The sequence below is a fragment of the Poecilia mexicana genome, unplaced genomic scaffold (genome assembly GCF_051168715.1).
Source record: "Poecilia mexicana isolate PSO_F unplaced genomic scaffold, ASM5116871v1 scaffold_19, whole genome shotgun sequence".
NCBI lineage: Eukaryota > Metazoa > Chordata > Actinopteri > Cyprinodontiformes > Poeciliidae > Poecilia > Poecilia mexicana.
Window position 1 is genome coordinate 5,380,338 of NW_028263388.1, and position 24,819 is coordinate 5,405,156.

General features: G+C 38.6%; 1 protein-coding gene across 1 annotated transcript in view; it reads right to left on the bottom strand.

The window, feature by feature from the left end:
* Nucleotides 1-22,673, bottom strand: part of shisa8b (shisa family member 8b) — a 29,610-nt gene extending 6,937 nt beyond the window's left edge. Inside the window, exons 1-3 of the mRNA XM_088016313.1 lie at nt 22,005-22,673; nt 9,300-9,424; nt 249-362 (exon numbers count right to left, since the gene is read on the bottom strand). Of these exons, the coding sequence (XP_087872439.1) occupies nt 249-362; nt 9,300-9,424; nt 22,005-22,645 (880 nt within the window). The 5' untranslated portion in view covers nt 22,646-22,673. The remainder of the gene's footprint in view (nt 1-248; nt 363-9,299; nt 9,425-22,004) is intronic.
* Between the last annotated feature and the right edge of the window lie 2,146 nt (nt 22,674-24,819).

The window sequence follows — 24,819 nt, forward strand, 5'->3', positions numbered from 1 at the left end:
CCAAAGGGGAGTTTCTATTTGGAAAAACAGCAAGATTTTAGATCCCTGTCGTTGATAATTAGTGGAAAAATGATGCCATGGGCAACATGTAGAGTTGAGTCTTTAAGATCAACGCCTGGTGTGTCCAGAGGGAAAGGCAGCCTCTTCTTTATGCGGGTCATGTACTGCTGTCTTAAGACTACTGTAAAGGTTACTGTGTCGGTTGCAGTCAGCATCATTTGGAGAGTGTGAGGGTGTTTGCCACTTACCCACAGCTTTGAGGGAGGCGTACTTGTTGAGTCCCAGTGTGCTGTGGTTATTATGCGGCTGCGGAAGCCCCTGTCCAAACGCACCATAGGCTGCGTTATTCAGCTGGTACTGTTCTGTTATGAGACACACACACAAGTAAAAACGTTAGAAAACATACAGTAATATACACTCGCTGGCGGTTTCTGATATGGGCGACATTGGCAACCGCACAGGGCAGCATGAGGCATGAGCATCCTGGAAATGTCTGAGTTTCTTCTTGCAAATTTTTGACTTTTCAAACTCGGAGATTTCTGAGTTTTTTTCTAGAAAATTTCAGAGATTAACCTCAGAATTTGATTTTTTTTTTTTTCTTGCAAATTTTCGACTTTTCTAACTATGAAATTTCCAAGATTTTTTTTTTCTAGAAATCTCAAAATTTCAGAGTCTTTTTTTCTCAGAAATGTACTCCTTTTTTTTCTATCCACACTGGCCCTAACGCGCCGTCGTTTTTTCTGTAATTCCTTCACCTGTTTCTGCAGCAACCTCGACTCTGGTCTTGATAAAGTTTCATCAGTAAAATACATGCTAACTAATGTCGAATATAATATTTGTATGTGTTTTCATGGCAACATTTTTCATGGGAAAATGAAGACAGAACAAAGTGGAAAACATCACAGGAGTGTAAACACATTGACTGCTGTGTTTTCAGGTCTTTACTTCACTCAAACCAGAACCTCTTGTCTATTTATTGCATAACCAACAGTGCACAGCAGATGAGACAGCATTCCTATGGGATATTCAGCATAATAACATAAAAAATAATAATAAAGAGATAAAAAGAATGTATAAAAATCGGAGTTAAGGGCAGTTAAACAGCACATAATCTTAGCATTCAAACAGCCTGAGGCAGAAAGCTCTGCAGCAGTCTGGCGGTTCTGTTTTTGATGTTGCGTTACTGTTTTTCTGATGGCAGCAGTTCAAAAAGTTTAGGGAGAGGATGTGAAATTCAGAACATCAACACAATGTCTCTGTAGAATGCTGCTGGGATGCTGGAAGGTAGTGATGTTTGTTTCACTTCCCCCTTTCCTTTACGGCAGCTGTGTTCAAAGTGTGGGTGGCGGGCCCATTTGAGACCATAGGAATGATTCTGTGTGGCCTTCGCCCGCATTTCAACAATAATACAGATTTACATATACACCTGCAAGCGATCCATAGAAAGAGATTGTTGTAGTATGATGCAGTTTAAGGGCCAAAATTAAGACTATTGCACACCACTACTGCTTCCTCATGACAGTAGGTTGTATCCATTCCAAAGCTAGCAGCTGAGCTGATTAATTATAGGCAGACATCAGTAACTGAACGGCCAGCAAATGAGAAATGAGAAGGACTAGTGACTCGCATTTCTAGATTGGTCATGCTCTTAACTGCCCTCCTGTCCATTAGCATGTATAGGCTAGCGTTAGCCTTGGATATGGATAGGTTAGCCTTTAATAAGCTACTGTTAGCCTTGGATAGGCTAATGTTAGGTTTTTATATGGATATGTGTGTCACTTTGCATATCAAAGGCTTTTAACACTAGTCCAAGGTTAGGCTAGTGTTAGCCTTGGATAGGCTAATGTTAGCCTTGGCTAGGCTAGTGTTAGCCTTGTATAGGCTAATGTTAGCCTTGGCTAGGCTAGTGTTAGCCGTGGATAGGCTAATGTTAGCCTCAAATTTGCTAACATTAGCCTTGGTTAGGCTGACAGCTTGCATGCACAGGCTGGCCACCTGTGACTCATAACCTTTTTCATTAAAGAAAACTTTATCAAGAAAAATGGTTGGCTTACAATATCTGTAAGCGTCAAACATCAGAAGCACTGATGTGTTCTTTTCATAGAGTTTCCTGTAATTCAACATGACAACAAGCATAGTATAGGCTTGCAATAGCCTTGGGTATGCATATATTAATCTTGAAGAGGCTACTGTTAGCCTTGGCTATTGTTAATTAAAGCTAACTCTATTGCCCTAGCGTTAGCCTTGGTTAGGCTGACATGCCTAAGCTGCTCACCTGCGACTCGTGAATTTCATCAAGAAAATGGTTGGCTTAGAATTATTGCAAGCGTCAGACATTAGAAGCACTGACATGGTCTTTTGACAGAGTTTACTGAAATTCAATGTGACACCAACCTACTGTATAATAAAGAGCTCAGGTTAGCTTTTTACTATGAGGCTGGTGACTTTGAGGCAGAGGTACATCCCAGATGGCCAACCGGCCTCGTGCCGATTGAACCGAGGTTAATGAACAATGGAACAAACGGGTGAGGGAGTAAAGCTCTGACTTTTAGCATTAATGAAGCCCACTGATGCACCCGGCGCACTTGGTGTCCGCCGCAGGGATGGATAAACACATGCACAGCACTCATGGATGCTCACAGGGACACTTAAGTATCCAGGTCATTTGAGAAACACAAGATCTGCTGAACTTTTATGTCTCTGTTTAATCTAGCTTGTGTGTTCAGCTGACAGAGCAAAATGATCAAGTGTATTGATATGCTTTTTAAATCAAGGTCAGATGTTTAAATGTGTGCACACATTTAAAAAAAGATAAAACAGCATGGCATTGAAGACACAGTTTCAGACGGCATCTGATCCTGTCACAGCTGGGAAGGATGGAGAAATATGTGTAAGAACAGCAACTTATGAATGCTAAGTACATTATAGGCTGACATAAGAGAGAAACAGAGTGGAAATCATGAGCACAGAGAAAGAGACAGATGGTAACTGGTTGTTCTGCTTTGTTTGTTGTTTTTTCTAAGAATTGGTGATTTTCTGCTATTTGCCGCAAATGAATGGGGTGCACTGTTCTGTGAAATTAAAGAGAATGCAAGAAAGTGTGGTTATTAAACAGCAAGCATTTGTGTCGTACCAAATATTTTCCATTGTAATGCTGCCCTGTGTTAGTTGGCTAATTCGTATCATGTTTTAACTGCAGTCATGGGCCACACAAAATCAGTCCAGGTGCTGCAAATGGCCCTCTGGCCGCACTCTGGACATCCCTGGTTGAAATGTGGGAAAAATGGGGAAATATTCATGGGATATGAACGATTTATAAAGGTGATGTAAACTACACCAAGCCGATTTTAATATTTCTGTTTGTTTACTTTTTTGCTTAGTTATAAGAACCTGAATATAAAAGTTCACCTCTGCAGATGAGGCCCTTCACCTCAAGCATCAAATGCTGAGGCTAATGTGGATTCTGAGTCATCGCATTAGAAAAGGTTGAAATGTGGAATAACTTCCTCAATTTCGCACGCTTGAGGTGGTTTTTAGCTTTTCCGAAAAACAGTTAATGTGCTAAAGAGGAGATGGAATCACATTTGCTGAATAAGTTCTGACGTTTCCATCCATTGGTGGGTCTGCACCGGAGTAGTGGCACAAAACTCAGACATTTCAAAGTCCAAACCTTCAACAACTCAGAGGGGAGGACTATATGCTAACCTGTATCCTCTATTTCCTGTTTATTCCAGCGTCAACATTATGCATAGCTTAGTTGATTCACTCTAAACCAGTAGATAGAAACAAGCCGAATTAGCATTTTCTCTCTCTTTTTTGGGACATTTTAAAAATCTGCTCAAAACTTGCTCTACAATTGGATGGAAACATAGCTAGTGACTGTGGAGCAAACTGAATTCTTATCAAAGACAAAGAGGACAGCGGCATCTTCAACAAGCTGCATGTCCAATCTGCTGCTCTGTATTAAGGAACGGAAGCTGATAGGCCAGCATTTAGAAAAAAAAGCTTGTTTTACAACAAATAAGTGTGCTTAATTTTTTTGTTTTTCTCTTAGCCAGTCGCTGAAATACTTAATAATCATTTTCTACTACTACATTTCATGTGTAGGCTGCCGACTGCATCCAGCTAATACAGACAGAACAACTACATATTGTGAAATAATGAGATTATGATTATGAAGCATGAAGTGGTCAATTATCAGTGGGATGTTTTAGCCACAGTGGACACAGATGAGCGTAGCAACCTGAATAATGACTGATTAACAAACAACAACAATGGTTTCAAGGATTACGTACTATTCTCAGTCTACTTCAGGTAGGATACTGATTGCTCAATACAAACTAACGTTGACTGTCATATGTTAAATTTTAAATACATTTTAGTTGCCCAGGGATACATGCGCGTTTCCGACTCAGATACACAAACACATAAAATATAGGTCGACATTATGTGGCCGTGCTTTGAGCTGGTCTTTAGTGAATGTTCAAGACCATGAAAAAGTATTTCTTTATACGTTTTGTGTGTGCCTGCCGTGGGGAAAAGGAGAGAGTGTAATACCAAAAAAAAACTTGCATTCAAAGCAGGAAAAGGTGAAACTCATGTCATCAAGTGGGGCTTATTACTGGGTCACTCTACTTCTGCAGTTGTCTTTTCATATTTAGGTCATTTCATTTCGCTTCCAGCCTCCTTTCAGCACTGAGTCATGCTAGCTGGAGGTTTTCAGTCCAAATATTTGCCTCCCGTACAGAGATTAGAACAGGCACAGACTGCTAATGTGAGTCTTCACGGATGCAGCTCCAGAGATCTGTGACTCCTCTGACATGTCAAAGTTATGTTTCAAGACCAAACGTAACTAATGTGGCAGATTTAATGCATTAAGGAGAATGAGTAGGTTAAGTTTAGTTTTAAAAACAGGAGTTCAAAGGACACCCCATACATGTGTGGAAAGCATCTTTGGCCCTACATAAGTCTGACATCATTTCATTTCATGATGTATTATAATCATCTGCTATTCTAGTTTAAGAAGAAAAAGTTTTTAGAAGAAATAAATGCTTGAAAATGTCAGTATGTTTTAAAATGAACGTTTAAGTAATGTCAAACTAAACTGTCAAAAATTAGATTTATTCTCAATCGTCATACTGGTTAGCTAAATCTTAAATAAAATAAGTAAATAAATATAATTGTATGTGGCTCAGTGATAAGTCTTAAATAAACTAATATTTATTTGTTTTTATGGTCACCCCATCATTCTATATTTATTTAAAAAAATAAGGTAACACTTTATTTGAAGGGGGTTGAATAAGACTGTCATGACACCGTCATAAACATGACATAACACATGTCATGACCATAAATAAGCCTTCATGAATATTTATGACTGTTGTCATAAAGTGTCATTTGGTAAATTATGACACTTTTACTACAAAGTTGACATTATTCAAAATGTCTTTGTTATGACAACTTGACATTAACCAAGAAATCATTACTGTTTAAACTTTACCTTTAATAACAAAGTTACCTAATTTTTAAAGTGCAATCAGTAATACTTTTATAACAAATTTATATCAGTAATGATTTCTTGGTTAATGTCAAGTTGTCATAACAAAGACATTTTGAATAATGTCAACTTTGTAGTAAAAGTGTCATAATTTACCGAAAGACTCTTTATGACAACAGTCATAAATATTCATGAAGGCTTATTCATGAACATGACATGTGTTATGTCATGTTTATGACAGTGTCATGACAGTCTTATTCAACCCCCTTCAAATAAAGTGTTACCAAAAATAAATAGAGACATTATCATATGCTTTTTAAAATGGACTTATTTTCGTTTTAGTTCAATAGGTATTTTTAAATATATATTTTAAATTAGACACATACCAGTAAATATCCCATTAAGCCAAATATTTAGATATACCTCTTAATGTAATTAAGATGTAATTATCCAATGATGTAGTTATCCTTTTAGATTTTTTTCCCATTTTTGCTCTCCATGCACTGCAGGGGTCACATCATGATGAATCTGAAAATCATCTTTTGACCCCCAACTTGGTGTCTCATGACCCCCTGGGGGTTCCTGGCCCCCCACTTTGGGAACCCTGGTAAATATGCCATCAGAACGTCAAACAGCAGCGCCTGGATGTTTGTCTTCAAGTTGCTTTTCAAGTGGAGCCATGTAGGAAATTAAGCAGTAATTAAGCGATTGATTATCCTGCGCTAACTGCATTAGCTGTTGGCGCAGGTGAACAAAATGGCCTCCGTGTGGATGTACCCCTGAAAACAAGAGACTTTAGTGACACACTGACAGGCGTCACAAATGAATCCCTTCCTCCTGCTTTTGTTTCCCATGACAACGTGATTAGTTTCTGTCTCCGTATTTATAAAACCAGCGTTGGGCCACAGAGATCAGCTGCAGTCGCTCTAACAGAAACACCGATCAGTCCAAATGGGTTCAGTCACTATGTCTATTGAGCAGAACTTTTTTTCCAACGCTTTGTCTGTTGTCTCACCTGTAATGGAAAATCCAATGCTGTTCCGCTGGACTCAGCTCTGTCCTGGGGCTCAGTTAGCAACGTTTTTTTTTTTTTTTTTTTTAAACCACCACCTTATTATCCTAAAATGCTACAGAAACATTTGTGGACCTGATGCAAACTTTAGAGTGGAGAGAGGAAATAGTGAAGATCTAGGACAGAGTGAGTGATTCACTGTAAACACTGAGGTGTTCCAAATATGGCTGAAAGAAAAAAACAGAAAACCAAACAAAAAAACAACAATATATGTAGATCACTAGGTGATGAGTTATAGTTACTGTTAAGGCAATAATCCCATTACTAACTTTTTAATTTAGCAAGAAAACCTCATATGATGAAGCGAACTTTGTCTTAAAGGGGCAGCATTAAGTGTTTTCCATGGAACATTGTGCAATTTTACAGCACACTCAAATAACTATGTTAACTTCAGTTGTTACAAAAATGCTATATATATCAAATATGATTTAAAAGAAATTTTGCTGTGTGATTTAACAATTTGCAATTGAGCATCTCTCAAACATGCATGAAAGAATCAAGGTAACACTCCAGGTGTGGTTTTTATCTGGTAATAACACTATAACGTGATGTAAAGCTCAAATAAGTCTATTTGATCTAATTCTGCCTCTTTAATGGTGCAAAACTTTCCCTAATTTTGTCGACTGGGTTTTTCAACATAATTACCAGAAAAATATGTTTTGGGTTTCAGGAAAACTTCTATTACTATTCAACTCAAAATGGGCAAAAATATCATGTTTCAGATATGGAAAGCTGGTAAAAAAAAATACACCTGTAATTGCAGGACGAATGGTTTCAATAAATACTAAGTCAAGAAGACTGAAAACAAGTGCACACCACACTTTTCAGCTTTTCATTCATGAAAAAAAAAGTTAACTGCTTTGTGTTGATTCATCACATCAAGTCCTGATAAAGTACATTAAAGTGGGTTATTAAAATGTGTCACATATGAATGATCTGTTGATTGAGCACAAAGCCAACCTGAGTCTGAGTGAAACATAAGGAAAGACAAGCTGCCTAATGGGGCTCAGCTTGATTACATTAACATGATGATTATGGAGTTCAATACTAACAGACAAACGTGCTCAGGGTTTGAGTTTTGAATCCATTTCACAAATATTAATATTAAATCAGGAATAACAGAAGGGCATGTAATCTCTGTAGATGTACACATTAAAACAATATGTTTGTTTATTTTCATTAAAGTGATTATTTTTGTTGCACAGCCTGATTCTGAAGATTGTTTACCTTTTTTAAAAAGAAGAAAAAACATCTTTTGTTTTTCTTTTTTAAGAGAAACAAGAAGATATTGTTTTTTTTTAAAAGAAACTATGGATTATATCTTAACTGTCTGAACTTCCACCTCAGTTAGATTTGACAGAGATCAGAATAAACAGCAGTAGGCCCATCAAAAAAAACTATACTTTAGCCGCAATGTGTGTTTTCTGTAATCTAACAATAACGTGGGTGTTTTTTCATGAAACCCCAAATATTCAGGGCTGACATGTTTAATTCCTCACACGGTGTCACACAGTGAGCAGTGGAGGAGCTTGTTGTGCAGGCAGACTGTTAATAAAAAAAAATATGACAGTGGGGATTTGTTTAGTTATTTCCAGGAAAAGCAGCTTAATGAGCTCCTCTAAAGTTGTGCTGCCTGCTTTCCAATATATATTTATTTATTAAAAATGACTGCAAATACAGAAAATAAGAAAAAAGACTTTTCCTAAATTTTTCATTTTTTTTTTTTCTTTCTTACCCGTAAACACAGATTGCATTACCTCCACCACCAGCAAGTTCCCTTTGGAATCAATAAAATATTTTTGAATTGAACTGAGCTGAACCTTCACAATAATAAACAACATTGATTGAAAATGTACAGAAAAACAAAAACTAAAATAAATAGTTGTTATGGAGACCCTTACCATTACCATTATCCTCTCTGTGCATTTTGGCAAGATAAACTCAGATTGTCACATTTAACGATCTAATCCTTTAAATTATTAGTGATTATGGGTAGTTGCATTCTAACAAATATGTCTATGTTATCTTGGTTTTCTCTTCTAGCTAAAAAATGAGCCTTGTAGTAAAAGATTACCAATTAAAAATCCCTTTAGACTCTGAACACTGTAAAAATGTGAAGACTTAATAAAATGGATTAAAACAGAAACACTTCAGCTACATTAATTTAAGAAATTCATAGGAGTCTCAATAATTGTATCAATGTTGATTTTTGTTTCTTAACATGAATTCCTACGCACACACACACACACACGCACACACACACCTTTGCATAAATGCAGTTTAAGAGGCAGTATTATGTATTTAAGCTTTCCATCATGTTATAATGTTATTAAAGAAATACATGGAGTGTTTCCTTGATTCGTTCATGATGGTTCCTTCAGACTAGCCAGAAGTGATTAGCAAACACCTGGTGGAACTGCTCATCAGCTGAGCTCATTATAGGAGCTACTTCTCAGTGCAACACTGGTAGAAATGTTGGTAAAGGGTTAATAGAGGAGCCATGTTGTGATGATTTCCTGAAGGCGGAGTTTCAGAAAGAGATGGAGTTTTTAAAGAGACAGAGGCTCAATTTCAAGGCGTTATATTGCGACATCATATTTGGTGTATACAGCATTTTTTGTGTTGACTGTGCTATAAAATAGCACTATATGCCTGGGAAAACACATGATAACTTTAAACTGAAGGTTGGATTTGTGAACTGATGCCTCCAGACGGCGGTTCTGCACTCACCACTCCTGCTGCGTGGCATCCTGCCTGAGACGCCGTTGGCTCTCCCTCCACTGGGCGATCCAGATGCAGCGTTCTCTACGGAGTTCGCCTCGCTGCCCTGCTGCTTCAGCAGGTCCGTCAGCGTCCTGCAACCCACACAAACTTATTAGTGAATGAACTGAACAACTGAAGCTACACAGAGAGCTGCTATTTGATTTAATGTTGTACAAAGACATCAAACAACTGTTAAACTTGCAAGTTTTAGTACTTCAAAGAATTTGATTTTCTACTTAATATGTCGACACGACAGAATCACATCTGTATTTAGGGCATCGCCACCCTCAACATCAACATTATTGTCTTGGTTTATTAGTTTATGAAATAATATCCTAAGTGAAAATGTTTAACCATCGGGGTTGCCTATTTTTACCCATTCTTAATTACTAAATCACTCTAAATTGTTTGGAGGAAAGAAAATTGAGAATGGAAAAATGTTTAAGTTTCTTGATTTTATTTCTTTATCTATTTTCCTTAAAGAAATCCATCAATTTTCTATGGCAGGATTCAAACCCAAGATCTTATTCCTGCAAGGAAACATGGCTAACTACTGCCCCATCGTGCAACTCCTTTAAAAGTAATTTTAAAAGAAAAAAAATCTTCTTAAACATATTATGTCTGTATTTGATTTGCCCTTAGAAAACACATTAACAAAGCATTTCCAGGCTAATGCTGATTTGTGATTTTCTGTGAAATTTGACCCAAAAAGTCCAGTTTTAATCAATTGCATTTTCTAAGCACAGTAACTCATAAAACAGAGAAATGTTCTGTTTGCTGTTTGATTGAAGCAGTCCATCATGTTCGCCTTCAGTGTCCGTGTGTGTCCTTCAGTATTTTTTATTTTTTTTGGAGCACACATCTCATCCAGCTGAACATGACCAGAGGCCTTTTTGCTTCATGACATCCGTGCAATATGGCCACATTTAGACTCTCTGGCTCTTGATGTGTTCCAGGAGCAACACAACAAATGTGACTGCACACACACTTAGTGTGTTCATACTAGTGGTGGGACTCCATTAAAATTTTTCACAGAGTTAATTGCAGGGTTTGAAATAAATGAATTAAATCCACATATCGACAGAATTTCAATCCAAACAACATTTTTGCCACTAAATTATTGAATAAATAAAAATATAAGCTCAATAAGAAAAATTTGTATTGTTTTTAATCTATTATTTATATCAATCAACCATCAGATTGTTGCAAACTGCTATTATACCAAGTCAACTTTCAGGTCTTCCAGGGATCTCTGATCGTTCATGGAGCTTCTTTAGAAATGTGTTAGAAATGTGAACTGTGGATGCTAACGTTAGCTTTGGGGACATCTGTGCTGCTGCAGCATGTGAAACATTGAGATGCTATTTTAGGCTAACTCCTCTTAGCACAACAATATTCTTTTCCAGCATCCAATCAGATCATTCGTTGCAGCAGAAATGAACACCTGGTGAAGCAGGTTTGTTACCCATCGCCACTGTTAGCAGATGTCGCTTGTGAGTCAGATTTACAGACGTACGGGAAACACGCAAATCCAAACGTTCCAGTGGGAACTGTGTATGTGTATATATATCTAAACTTTTAATGCGTTAAAATTTATTAATTGAATAATGTCATATGATGTTAAAATGGAACAGAGTCCAGACCTAAATCCTATTGAGAATGTGCAGTGAGGCTTCAAAGTCGATGTTTTACTACTACAGCTGTTATGTGGAACCCTGAGGTTACACACACAGAGCATAACCGACCTGACAGCTACAGCCAGGGGGCGCTTGTTCACACTCAGCCACTTCGCTCATGAGCTGTCTGCAGGTGTGATGATGCTCTGCAGTGTCACAGTCACAGAGGCTGCTCCACGTTACCCTGCTGGTCATCACCTAATTACAGCTGAGTATTAAGGCAGACTAAAAGATTTTTCTTTATTTATTTTAATCAAGAGAATAAAGTCATAATATTATGACAAGGAAGTGATAGCATTGGCCGAATAAAGTTACAAAAATACTGGACGAAAGTCCTAAAATTCAAAGAAAGACTCGGTCGTTTGCACAATCATTTCAAAGTTCTGCTGGTGTGTTGAAATATTACAATATGTTCTATTTGTAAAACCGATATCAAATAATAACTTCACAAGATGTTTCACATTCCTCATCTTAATTTGTTATTTTTTATGTAGGAGTTATGAAATTACTACTTCATTCTACTAATGTTGCAACTTTAGTTTGGCCATACCATGACTTTATTCTGGTACCATTTCATATTTGTAATGCGACTTTTCAGGTAATATTATGACTATTCTCGTATCATTGTGACTTTTTTCTTGTATTATTATGACTTTGGTCTCGTAATATTGTGACTTTTTGTTGTATGACTTTAATCTCAAATTATTAGAACTTTTTTCTCGTAACATTTTGAGTGTATTCTTGTTTTATTATAACCTTACTCGACTTGTAACATCTATTATTTTAATATTGTGGTTTAATTCTAGTATGATTCCTTCTTGCTATGTTACGACTTTGGTCTTGTTATTTAAGATATTTTTTCTACCCTGGTCTTAATACTCTGCCGTAATTGATGCATGAGGTGAATGTTAACAATCCCAATCATCAGGATGAGTGTGTTAGGGTTCGGAATCGATGAGAGCTGCATGAATAATGTTTAGGTTAGCTCTGTTTACAGAAGTATCAGGAAATTATATTCATTCATTTAAATCGATTCAGATCTCAGAGTGTTTGTGAATCCATTCCTACACACTGAGCTCTCTCAGGTTTTTGATCAGGATGCATTTCTCTGCTTACTCCACATTTGAATTGCACCACAAAGACTTAAATGTTGCATAAAAAAAAAAACCTTTTTCTTTACTTTTGGACTCTAACACTTTTCTCTCTCCGGCCCATTTCTACCTGGATCCAATCTAAAAATTCGTTTTATCTCTATCCTCTCTCTGCCGCTCGTCCCTCTTTGACTCACTGCCTTCAAGCTACGCTCTCTTCTCTTGGCTCACCGCTCAAACAACTTGCTGATTTAGACGTTTAATCTCCAACAAAATCTGCACCTGTCTCCAGGCTGGATGGTGTTTATAGACTTTTCATTAGAATTTCAGATGATGCCTCCAAAGGAGTTAAGCTAACCCCCTTACTGAGAAAAGAATTATCCATAGCAAGGTGTGGCAGATAACAGTGGATTTTGTCAGACCAACACTGGAGTATATGTAAGTATACTGATTGTGATCAGAAGACAGCCGTGGTTAATCAGCTAATTTAAACAGAGAAAACATGTGAAGGTTGGCTTTTTTTGTGTTTTTTTTAACTGAACTGAAGCACACTGAATTCCACAACACATCTACATATTAAGTTTCTCAAAGTCAAGCTAGCATCTCTGACCAACTTCCCTCTCTTTCACTATTTTTTTAAATTAAAACTTTTCACAGACCTGTGAAATGCTACGGCCTTGGACCTTGTTATCTAGTAGCAAAGCACTGCATCCCTTTTCCTGTTATACATTACGAATACATTTAAGATGTAGCGTGATATGTTAACAGCTAAAACTAATGCTAGTCATCGTTAGCGATCAGTCTTGCATGCAATGCGTCACGTTGCAAAGTGACAATACAGCTACCATGCAGACTGAGTCAAGATCTCTTCTACCAGCATTTAATAAGTTATATATTTTTTATTTATCTCTTGAAAGAGTGAAAATAGCTCATATTAGCTGTAGCATTTTGTGGTGGGGAGCTGAATATGATTTTTTTTTTTCCCCATCTGTGTTGTCTGAATTTAAAGCCAGTTCTTATGACTGACATGCAAACACTGTCTCCCTCTTTTCTGACTATTCTTTACTCAGTGTTCAGTAGGAAGAATTGCGTTTATTGCAGCCAAACTGTGATGTGAAGTACGTTAAATTCTTCCACTGTCCATCAATGCTCCGCCGATTAAATCAGCAACTGCTCTTTAGTAATCTGGATTAAATTATGTAACTGAATCTGAGCCATGTTCTCTTCATGGTTCTTAATCACATTACAGCTTCAGTGAGATGAGTCTTTGCTAATATTCTATAACAATCAATTACCAGATTAGATCACACACACTGATTAGTTACAATTCTCATCCTCACAGGGTTTCACTTTTTTTTTGTTTTAACACACCAGCAGTTCACACTGCATTAAATAATTAGTATCTACAATAAGAGAATAAGATTAAGGGTTATGTTTGTGTAATAGTAGGAACAATGTTAGCGTGTGATGTCCTTTGCTAATTTCAGCATCTCTCTGCTGCTAAGAATGACTGTCTGGAAAAGTTTTACTGTTTACTAAAAACCAGGAAACAGTTCAGGCTACCGACCCTGTCGCTGATGTTTAAATTACCATGACAACACACTGCTAAAACACACATATCTCTGGTACTTCTTTATTTGTAGATATCCGTGACCTCTGGTTTAAAATAATTCTGGCAGGAAGTGTTTGCACTGCTCGTCTGCTTGTCTAAATGAAATCAGCGTAAATATATTTGTTGTTGCTATAGTGTTGTGTTCTAGTTATGATTTCACGCCAACTATTAAACAAAAACCGGGGTTAAATGCGTCTGAATATGTGTTAAAACAAAATCTGTGACTTTCAGAACGGAAGATGCTACAAAATGCTACAATTAAAATGACCAGAGGTTTTCAAAACGTTTGGAACGGTTTGGCGTGCATGTATGTCCCTGATGACTCACTCCTGGACACACATCTGGTCTCTGTTATTATTATCATTAGATGACATCTGAAGGCTGGCGGTTAGACTAGATTTTATTTTAGGCGTCCAAGTTAAGTAGAGTTTGAATCCCATGCCATGCTCGCCAGAACTAAGTAAAAAAAAAACTACTACCAAAAACCAAATAGATGTTTAATCCATATGAACTGCCACTTTAAAAATGTGGTGGTCTATTACATAAAGAGACAAAGTTTGCAAAATGATTGTGCAAATACAGAAACACACTTCTGAAAATGAATTTGTAGAAACAAAGGTAGACTTTGCTCCCCATTAATATATTATAATTTGTTCCTTAACAGAACATTTATTTTTTTTTTACGCAATATTAATTATTCAGGTAACGTTTTTTGACTGCGGGTATTTCAGAAACCACAGAAAAATGATTGATTCAAAGTGTGGGAAAATGATAAGACGGAGCCAGTGGTGTGTATGAAAGCACCATCATTTCCATTTTCGTATCGACTGCGACACACAAAATCTTACCTTTGGGTAAAATACAGAAACACTTTTTTTATGCCTGAGAAACCAAGTTAAGGCCATAAACCCCCACCTTCCTATTTTTTTATTCCCTTTACTCCAATAAACAAAGCCATCACGGAAAAAAACAAGCATAAACAGCACACAGCCAGACCCTCCAGTCACTGTGGATGCTGCTGACCCACATTTAGGTTTGTGTGGGCCCAGTAAAGCCTGGAAGGTAAGACGGAGGAAGAAGGTGACGCCGCTTGAGGGATTTGGGTGGTTTGTCACTTCTGATGCAACCAGAAATCCGTCAACATGTTTGTCTCTTCACTTTGGGAAGAATCGTGCCAAACGGTGATGCAGGCACATACATTAGGTACGCTTTAACACGTCTGCATGGAAGCGTGCATGCATGTGGACCAGGCTGTGGTGACAGAGTGACAGCTCAGCCCTGCAGCCAGTCAGTAGGTGCAAGTTTAGCAGAGAGGGAAGAAACTTTTCAAACACTTTAGATTGGAAGATTAAAAAATATTATTTAATTATAAATGCAACAATAAAGTTGTTTAATTTCTGCAGTAAATGCATCGTCACCTACAGGTCAGTGGGTTTGTTTATAGCTTTTTAGAACCAGTTTGTTCACCTCAGTTAGCATTAGCCTTATGGCTCCGAAGTAGCTAGCTCATGTTATTGCTAACTGTGTTCAACATTCTTGCCTTAAATTAACCAGCCATAAATTCAACACAGGGTTTAAGCATCTAATCCAGAACCCATAATCCCACCCTGTTTGAATGAATCAACTGTGTTTGGTTTGTTTTTCAGCCACAGTTCATCTCAGGGTATCTGAGTTGTGCCAGCAGCAGACATGATGCTGCAGCTTCGCTTCACTAAAGTAAGTTCTGCTGAGTCAGAGGTTTGTTTTGTCTGCTTGTCAGCAAGGGTATGCAAAGTCTACCAAACCAGATTCTATCAAACTTACTGAAAATGATGAGCAGAAGCAAAAAAAAAAGAAAAAAAAAAGAAAAAAGAAAAAGGAAACCTTTGAAATTTTGATGCAGCCTAGAGCCAGATTATTATCTTTAACTTTGGAAAATGAAGCCTTGATCTCAGCAGTAAAGCTAAATGTGCACAAAGGTTCATAACCTGCAGTCAGACCTCAATATCATTTAACAGAACTCTCTAAGTGGACTATCTGTAGAGATTTTAAAAAATGACGATGTCTGGAATCAGCCAGTCAATGATTTCAACCTTGACTAGGTCTAATGGACTAGCAGCCAAGCAGACACCCAAACATCCAATCTATTTCTGATCACTGAACGCATCATATGGAAATGCTAACAGGTCTCCCTGACCTAATCACTGTGGACGTTATTACAGCAGGCGCAATATTTGAGCTATTTTCAGTGTCATTGAGATGTTTCAAATTACATCGGAGGAAGCACAAAAGATGCAAGTAGAAACCTATTCTTATCTAACATGTCAGCAGGTAGGTCGAATTAATACACACATTTACTGTTGCTTACAGATAGTGACATCACTAATTCCACCCAAAAACTCAGAAATGTTTAGATTAATCTTAGATATTTTCCAGAAAACATCTTGGAAATTTCTGATCTGCTAAAGTCAAAAATTTGGCAGAAAAAAACTTCCTTGTTTTTTCTAGAAAACTTTCTGATTATTTTTTTTAATATCCATAATATGTGGTTAACAGTGTTAACCACTTAAAGATACTTTTCCATTGATTTGTGATGTTTAAAATAAAGAGTTTCTAACCAGTAAATATTTTACCTGCAGTATGTGAAGCATTATTTTGAACTATCATCAAGCAGTTTCTTATTTTACAAGTTGGTGGGTCTGACAGCACATTTTTATGTGGGTCTAAACATGAAGCAACAACACATGTTGAGAAGCATCAGCTACTTTTTGTTGTTACTGTCTCAGTTTTTTTTACATTAATTAATGATTGACTAGTCCTGATGTCATTCCATTTAAAGTTTTAAAACAGTTTTTAAAAGTCCCAACAAGGGGTGAGAGAAATGCCCTTGAAATATGAACCGTTACTCTGTCAGTTCGATGAATGAGGAGGACAGACATGGTGGGCCCACTTGTTGCTGACTGGAAACGGCCCACTAGTTTAACCTGCATCGACTTTGACTTATCCATGCTTATCTGCCTTAAATCAGAGCAGACCCTACAGAACGCGGGCTCAGTGTCCTTACTTATATAACAGTAATTTACACTCAGAGAGAGGATATGGGTCATGTGAACAACAGATTAACATGCATTAAATAAATGTGAACATAGTCTCTGTGCCGAGTCAAAAGAAGTTGGGATCTTAAACATTGTAAGAAGTGAAGACGTTATGAATTACTTACAGATTCTCAATTGAGTTTAGGTCTGAACTTTGACTGGGCCGGTCTAATGTTTGAATGTTGTTCGATTTCAATCTAAAGGCTTCCACACATTCAGGTGGGTGGTTACATCTCTTGTGAAAATTTACTCAATTTCCCACAATCGTAGCAAGCGTGATGAGCCAGCCTTGTTTCTTCTGATGATGACCTGCAGAGCACTTTGTCCCAGATGTTTGCTTTGTGTCCCACATGGTTTGTGCCCAACAGGGAGGACTTCTTCCGGATCAATGTTTGGTTTCAATCTCCTTTGCATTCTTCCATGAAAGCCAGATTTCTAGACCTCTCAGGTGTCCTGGTTCTGCTTTGAATCGCCAGAACCAAACAAGGAGAAGCAGCATTCAGCTTCTATGCACTACAAATCTGGAACAAACTTCCAGAAAACTGCAAAACAGCTGAAACACTGAGTTCCTTTAGATCAATATTAAAACCCCCACCTGTTTAGAGTTGGTTTTATTCATTCAAACAACTGGAACATTGATCAATATATGTGATGTACATTTGCTCACTGATTCTGATTATGTCATTTGACAAAATGTTTAATGTTTCATAATTGGTTACTATATTCACCACTTTGAACTGTCTTGTGGCTGAAATGTCCCATACAGATAAGACTGACTTGACTTTTAAGTAATTTTTTCTCATTTAATTCCTGAAGGGCAAGTGAAAAAAAGTTTGGTTTTCTAAGTCTTTGTCATACTTACTACGCTGCAAAAACACAAAATCTTAATTAATTTTGGTCTAGTTTCTAGTGAAAATATTTTGGTGCACTTGAAATAAAAACTTAAAAACTTACAAGTAACTTTTCAGCAAGAAATAAGAGCTTGTTTTGAGTCAATAATTCCTTAATATTGCTTAAAAAAATAGAAACTACTAGTTCCATTAGCAGATTATTTCACTTATAACATGGAAAAAATGTTTTATTATAAGTGACATTAATCTGCCAATGGAACTGGTAGTTTTTAATCAATATTAAGGAATTATTGCCTTAAAACAAACTCCTACGTTTTGCTTCCAACCACTTATTGGTTTCATTCTACTTCACATTTTATATTTGCACTAGAAAATATAACGAAAATATATGGTAAGATTTTGTGTTGTTTGCAGTGTAGTACTGGTTGCACTGGATGTTAATTAGGTGTATCAAAGTAAATGAGGCTAACACTAAACTAAGAGTTCCATTAGTAAAAAGGAAACCTAGAAAACTATGGATTGCCCTACTATGCTATCCCAGTAAAATGAGTTGAAGTTTGTGGTTTCTAATGACACAAAAAGGTTTAAGGAATAGGATTAGTTTTGCAAAGCAGTCTGGTGTTAACCTGCACCAGTCTCCGTTGGTGTGTGGATCTCAGTCCTGACCTCTCTCTCTCTCTGCGTTAATCTGAGCTGCACTCACCGAACCGAAATGCCACGACTATCATTCTCGTTCCTAATGAAACTGTGAATTAGCGCGAGAACACGTGTTGCCGTGTTTGTGTGAAATCATGAAGGTCACCAGTGTTTGTTTACTCTCTCAGTAACCAAAGCAGAGGGCCCTCTGCAGATGGAGCCCTTCATTAGACGTGACACATGCGGCCGAAGGCGGCCCTTTCTGTTCCTTACCGCTGGCTGGGAGGAGGGTGTGTGTTTGTGTGTGTGTGTGTGCGCGTGTGAGGGAGGGGGGCAGAGTGCAAACAAACTGAGACCCTCAGCTGGAACAAGTACTGGCGGTGTACATAAATTAGAACTTATGCGTTCAGGATGACAGGCGCCGGATTTTAACTTCCAAGCTGATTTTGGGGAAACTATCAGGACTTCAGAGTTAATCATCTTCCGCAGTCGTAACGTTGGAAGAGTGTCATGAAATTAAAAAACATTCCCTTTGTGTTTCGCCTCTTTATTACCAAACTTTGAAGTAGGTGGGCTCATCGCCACGGATACCACCTAAGAAAGTGCGTGCGCCACACAAGCTCCTGGTCCGTTCCTGGACCGGGGGGGATTTATGTCAGCAGGCTAATAACGAAACAAGCGCGGAGGAAGAGCATTCCAGGAACGGAGGAGCCGTAATCTCATAGAAAAGTGTTTAATCTCAGGGAGGGGAGGTAATCTGCTGAGACGGGCTCACAGAGGCAGCCCATTTATGCAGCAAGACTGTTGCTATTTTAGTGAGGTGCCACCCTGCAGGATGTATTAATCCTGCTCGTCTGGGTGTGTGTGTGTGTGTGTGTGTGTGTGTGTGTGTGTGTGTGTGTGTGTGTGTGCCGTTCAGGTTCGTAGGAGAAGCAGAAACAGAGCTGCATACTGGGGGATGCTCACAGCGAAGGTGTCTGGATGGGTGAGGAAGGTGATTATGAGGGAAAGATGAAGGAAACCAGAACCAGGGGCAATGTTATGTTTTCCAGGCACATAGTGTCTTTATATAGCGCAATCAAGTAACTCTATTAAGTGCAGTTTTTAAAACGTGCTGAATATATCAAGCATGACTTAAATTATTAAGTCAACATTCTTTTAATGTCTTGAAACTAAACCTCTGTCTCTTTAAGAAGCTCCTGCTCTGTCTGAACTCCGCCTCTAGGAAGTCATCCCAACATGGCTCCTCTATTGACCCTTTGACAATGTTTTTACCAGCATTTCACTGAGAAGTAGTTTGTATGATGAGCTCAGCAGATGCGCAGTTCCACCAGGTGTTTGCTAATTGCTGCTGGCTAGTCTGAAGGGACTGAGTGAGGGAGAAATGGGGGAGGGCTGCTTTGAGAGGCGGAAACTTGGAAACTGCAGCTCAGAGAAGGACCTTTGTCCTTGTATGTGGAGCTAGGTCCACCCAGGTGTTTTGCACAGCTGAATGGTTGCCATGGAGATTAAAAGGTTTATCAAACATGCGTGAAAGAATTAAGGCAACACTCCAGGTATGTTTTTGATGAGGGAATAAAGTCAATTTAAGGACTTGTAAAAAACTTTACAAGAACTTTATCTTTTATTGTAGTTGCATAATCAAACACTGATTTTTTCCAACCTTTAATTTAGAGTTCATTTGTAAAAGTAAATGAGTGGAACTGTTCTTGTTTTCCTCGCTGTTGTACTGTCTCTTTTCATCATGATTTGTGGTGGTAGAGGATACTAACACAGACTGGACACAATATGGCAAGATCATATTCCAGTCTAGTTTCTAACAGCATTTCCACAGCAGCACAGATCCTTCATAATTAGCAGTGGGGATGATGAGCTTTTCTATGCTAAATCTTTTATTTTGTACACCAGTCCAACCTGTAAGCTCAGCCTATGTTTCAATTGACCAAAGTTCAGGTTTCAAGTGCTTAAAAACGTCTACTGGAAATAGACATACAACGCTTATGTTGCCTTATGTGAAATTAAAATGTATTTGAAGGCTTTTTACACATCCTTACCAAGGGGTGTTAATAAATATGGATGTTGGAAGACTTATGGTAAATACATTAAAGATTAGGACAAAGAAAATGGCATGTGATGGGATAAAAACAAGGAGGAGGGGAGAGATGTGCAGGAGATCAGGAGAAAATAAGGCAGGGCCACTGAGGACGGTCTTATGGTTTGGGATGGAGGTCTGGAGATGTTAGCCTGCGCTGCATGCTGTTTGCTGTAACGATTACCTGAGGCAAGCAGGCTGAACTCTGGAGCAGATATTTAACCCAGCTGTGGGGGTGGGGCGTGTTTACATGTGGCTACGCATGCTGGTACGCGTATGTGTCGATTTCTCTTTCAAGTGTTCATTTACAACACTTGATATGTTTTCCAGGGAGAAAAATTATCGAAGAGAGGGAGAGTGGCACGAAAACGTATCTAAGAAACAAAACAAAAAAAACAAAAATTGAAGCACGATAACATAAAAGAGAGAAAAATGACACAATTAGAAACAGACAAAATGAGCAAAAGCAAAGAGTTTAAGCCACGGTAAAAAGAAATCTTGTTCCTTTTATGTGCAGACATCTCATTACTGCCTCATAAAGGAGAAAAAAAGAATCCAGAGTAATAAGTACACATTCATCTAAAGATGGCAGCTTATGACCAATGAGTGCCATTACCAACTCTAATGAAAATCTATCTTTCCCCTAACAGAACTTTTCCACTGCATTTCCATGTTTCATGATCAATATTCATTTTCACTCACATTGTGGTTACACCTCCAGGGCAAACACACATAAACACAGAGTCTTCTGGATTCACATTGTTTGTGTTGGAGCAGCTTCTGTTACATTAATTCTGATTTATTCTTTTTGTAGACTTTTGCTCCTTTTTTTTGGTTGAGGCGTTCCATGATCAGACAATCGTTTCCTCTGGTTTTGGATGCTGGAAGGATTTCTTGCTCTTACTTTTCTAGTTTTGGACACGTGTAACCATAGCAACAAGATATTTCCACAACTGGGCAAGATAGCATAGGGTGTTTTTACACCTGATAGTCTGTTAGACTTAATTCGTTTGGGGACCAAAGTTGCCACATTCGTTCCATTTTCAGACGTTGTGGTTCATTTTCACGCTGCTCTGTGTCAAACCAGCCAAACCCTTTGATAAACCTGTTCTCCAACAGGGTGACAGCTGAAGTCAACTTGCACACCTTTGGGTATTCCAACAAGGCAATGATCTACTGCCACAAAAATGCTTTTGGAAAGGTTGCTCGATGGATTCCCAAAATCCCCTGACTTCAATCCCAAGAAAATGTGCAAACTACGCTTAAAAGCCAGGGATTTGGCAGGAATCCCATGAAGCTAATGAACTTTACCAGTTCTCTGCCAAGAAGGTGTTGATAGTTATAAAAAGTCTACATCAAGACACACCATGCTAAGGGACATTTCAGAAACTATTATGTAGATAAATAAACTTATGTTTGAGTTTGTACTTATAAGTTTGACCCAGTTGGAGGTTAGAGTTAGAGAACTTGAAACCTGTGCCTCCAGCTCTTGGTATTGTATGTTGTACTGTCATTCCATCTTAAGCAAAGAAGGAATGCCTAAAATATTTGTGACATACACCCTTAAAACGAGTCCATGTAACCTTCTGAACAGAACTGTACATACAGTAAACAGGACGTTTTCCAACACATTTCCTCACCTGGAGTTGAGGTCAGTCTGAGGTATCCCTGCCCCTCCTCCACTTCCTCCTCGGGTCTTCTCCAGAGCCAGTTTGGTGAAGATGCCCACCAACACCATGACGGCGACAACGCCGCAAATGATGTAGACGATGAGGTGCGTCCGGTCGCGGTCTGAATCCCCCTGGCCTTCAGTGATGGTGGCCACAGGCTTCCCAGTGTTGGCCCAAATGGGCGTGTCGTAGTTGGAGCAGATGGTCTGGTCCAGCCTCTGCTGACGGAACTGGCAGCAGAAACGGTAAAAGCAGGTGCCACAGCAGTACAGGAAGACCCCAGCATTGCAGTTAAACGGTGGGTCCCACTGGCCCATTACGTCATAGTAACCCTGGCAACGGGTCCCTCCAACCGGCGGGACGTCTTCATCGTCTGCGTCCCCACCGCTGGTGGGGGTGGAGAGCCCCGTCTCTGGAGGAGTGCCCTGGGTTACATCCTCAAAGCTAGGCGCTGTCTGGTTAGACAGCTTAGTAGGGGTCAAAGCAGGGTCCCCCTCGGTTACTGTCGCCGTGGAGAAGGAAGTGTCCTGGGTGAGTACTGGCCGGCTGACCAGGAAGGAAATGAAGAAGAAGAGAAAAGGGTGGCAGGAGGAAGGGCTGGTGGCCGCCATGCTTCTCAGAGAGTTCCTGTCTCCAGAGTCCCACCTTCAGGCAACAGGAGGGTGACATTTTAAACACAGAGTTGGGACAAAACAAAGGTCACACACAGGAAAGCTGCATTTAGATGCACTGATGCACAAAATGTCAAAACAAATTTTTTTGTGCTTCATAACAAACAAGACGAAGCTGAAAAAAATTGGGCATAATGTTGCTGACCCCTAGTAGGACTGTCTCGATCTGATATTGAAATCAGAAATTGGTTCAATATCAACCAAAAAACAAGCATTCCGGTCCAACATTTAGTTCAGCCCAGCGTTTCTATCCTGCATCAGACCAATTGGTTAATAATAAACATGTTAGTTGTTTACTATTACTCTGAGTAACATCCCTTGATCCAGCCTTTTCTAACATTCCACACTACAAATAAGTAACAAAAGTTCGTATGATTTGTGCTGATATCGTATCGGGTTAATATTGGTATTGTCCAGTACTGAATGTTGGAATTTCAGTTTTGTATCGGAAGTGAAAAAGTTGTGTTGGGGCACCCCTACCCGGTACCACTGCCTGTCACCATTTTATGCGCTGCACTAGATTATAGCATAAGATAATTTGCATCTGCATTAGAAATGTTGGTAACCTGCCCAGTCACAGTTAGTCCTGCTGTTAATTCAATAAAGTCAGCTTTGTAATCATTTTCTGGTGCAAAGTTCAGTCTGACACTGTAAGGCAACCAGACCCATCATTTAAGACGCCAGGACAGAACACCACAAAATGAAAAGAAACTAATTTTTTGTTGGATGATGTGATTTTGCAGCAAAAAAATTGTTCTAAAACTGACTTTAAAACAAAAATATTTGCATCATGTTCAAGGAATCGGTGAAGCATTGAGGGCAGAGAACGTTTTAAACCAAGTGCTGATTCAAGAAAACCATTCCACTTTTATATTACTAAGAAAAAAAAGAAAGTCATCAGATCCAGGAAAGCAATGTAACCAATTTTTTTAAAATCTTTATAAAGTGTATAAAGTGACAATTTTGTTTTTATTTTTTTCAATGAGCAGCAGTGAAACAAACAATGAATCTTTTCTTACCTTTCCTGTCTTTATAGTCAACTCCCTCCCAAAGTTTAAGGGAATGAATTCAGTGATATCCACAAAGTTCACTCAGCAGCATTACTCCTCATATTCCTGCAGTTGCTCATGTTTTCCCCACGGCAGCTGGACGCTCATTGTTTGCAAAACGTTGCACTCCTCTGATCCCTGTCGCTCTTTTTAATTTTTGCCTTCTCTCCTTCTGTAAATGCTTCCGAGTTGCAAGTCCAGTCCAAGATTTTTTTTTGTCTCTTTGGTGCCTCTAAATGACTAAATGACCAAGATTCAAGAGAGAGTGAGTAGCAGCACGGAGCGCTGCAACAGTTCAGGAACTAAATGAGATCTCCCCTTCTGTTTACCTCTCTGCAGAGTTAGATAGACATGAAGGGGGGAGAGAAAGAGAGAAAAAGAGAGAGAGAGAGGAGAGGAAGAGCGTGTTTCTGTATCTGAATGTGAGCGTAGAGGGGGGCGTAATATCCAGCTGCATCTCCCATCATACCCACAGGAAAAAAGCCTGGAAGGAGGGAGGAAGAAAAAAGAAAAAAATGGAGGGCAAAATCTAAGATGTTCTCTGAAAGAGAGTAATTAGTCAGTACTCTTGAATTTGTTTCTATCTTGTTTGTTTTTTTTATCCTGAAATAGGACTTATTTTTTGGACACGACATTCACCAAAATACCAGCATTATGCATTTTGTAGTAAAAAAAAAAAAATTAAAAATATACCTAGCCTGTCTTTTCCTGACTTCATAGTCAATTATTTCCTCAAAGTGTGAATGTTGAACGTAGCTGCTGTTCAATCTGGCAGCAGAATCAGAACAACAAATCAACGCTCAGAGGTGCTGGTGGATCTGTGGGGGTCCCGGGCGGATTTTCTACTTCAGCCATAATCGACAGAATCATGAATTCTCTTCTCTAGAAGAAGATTCATGTGGACTTCAATGTGACAGAGAAGCTGTGGCGCGACCTTCCAGGTGCCTTTAATGTCAAAGTAAAAACTGATTTCTACAAGATAATGACAATTAAGCAAAAATATTTGACATAAAATTGAATACATTTTCATCCTTTTTAAAGGAGCTGACTTACTTCAGTAAGAGG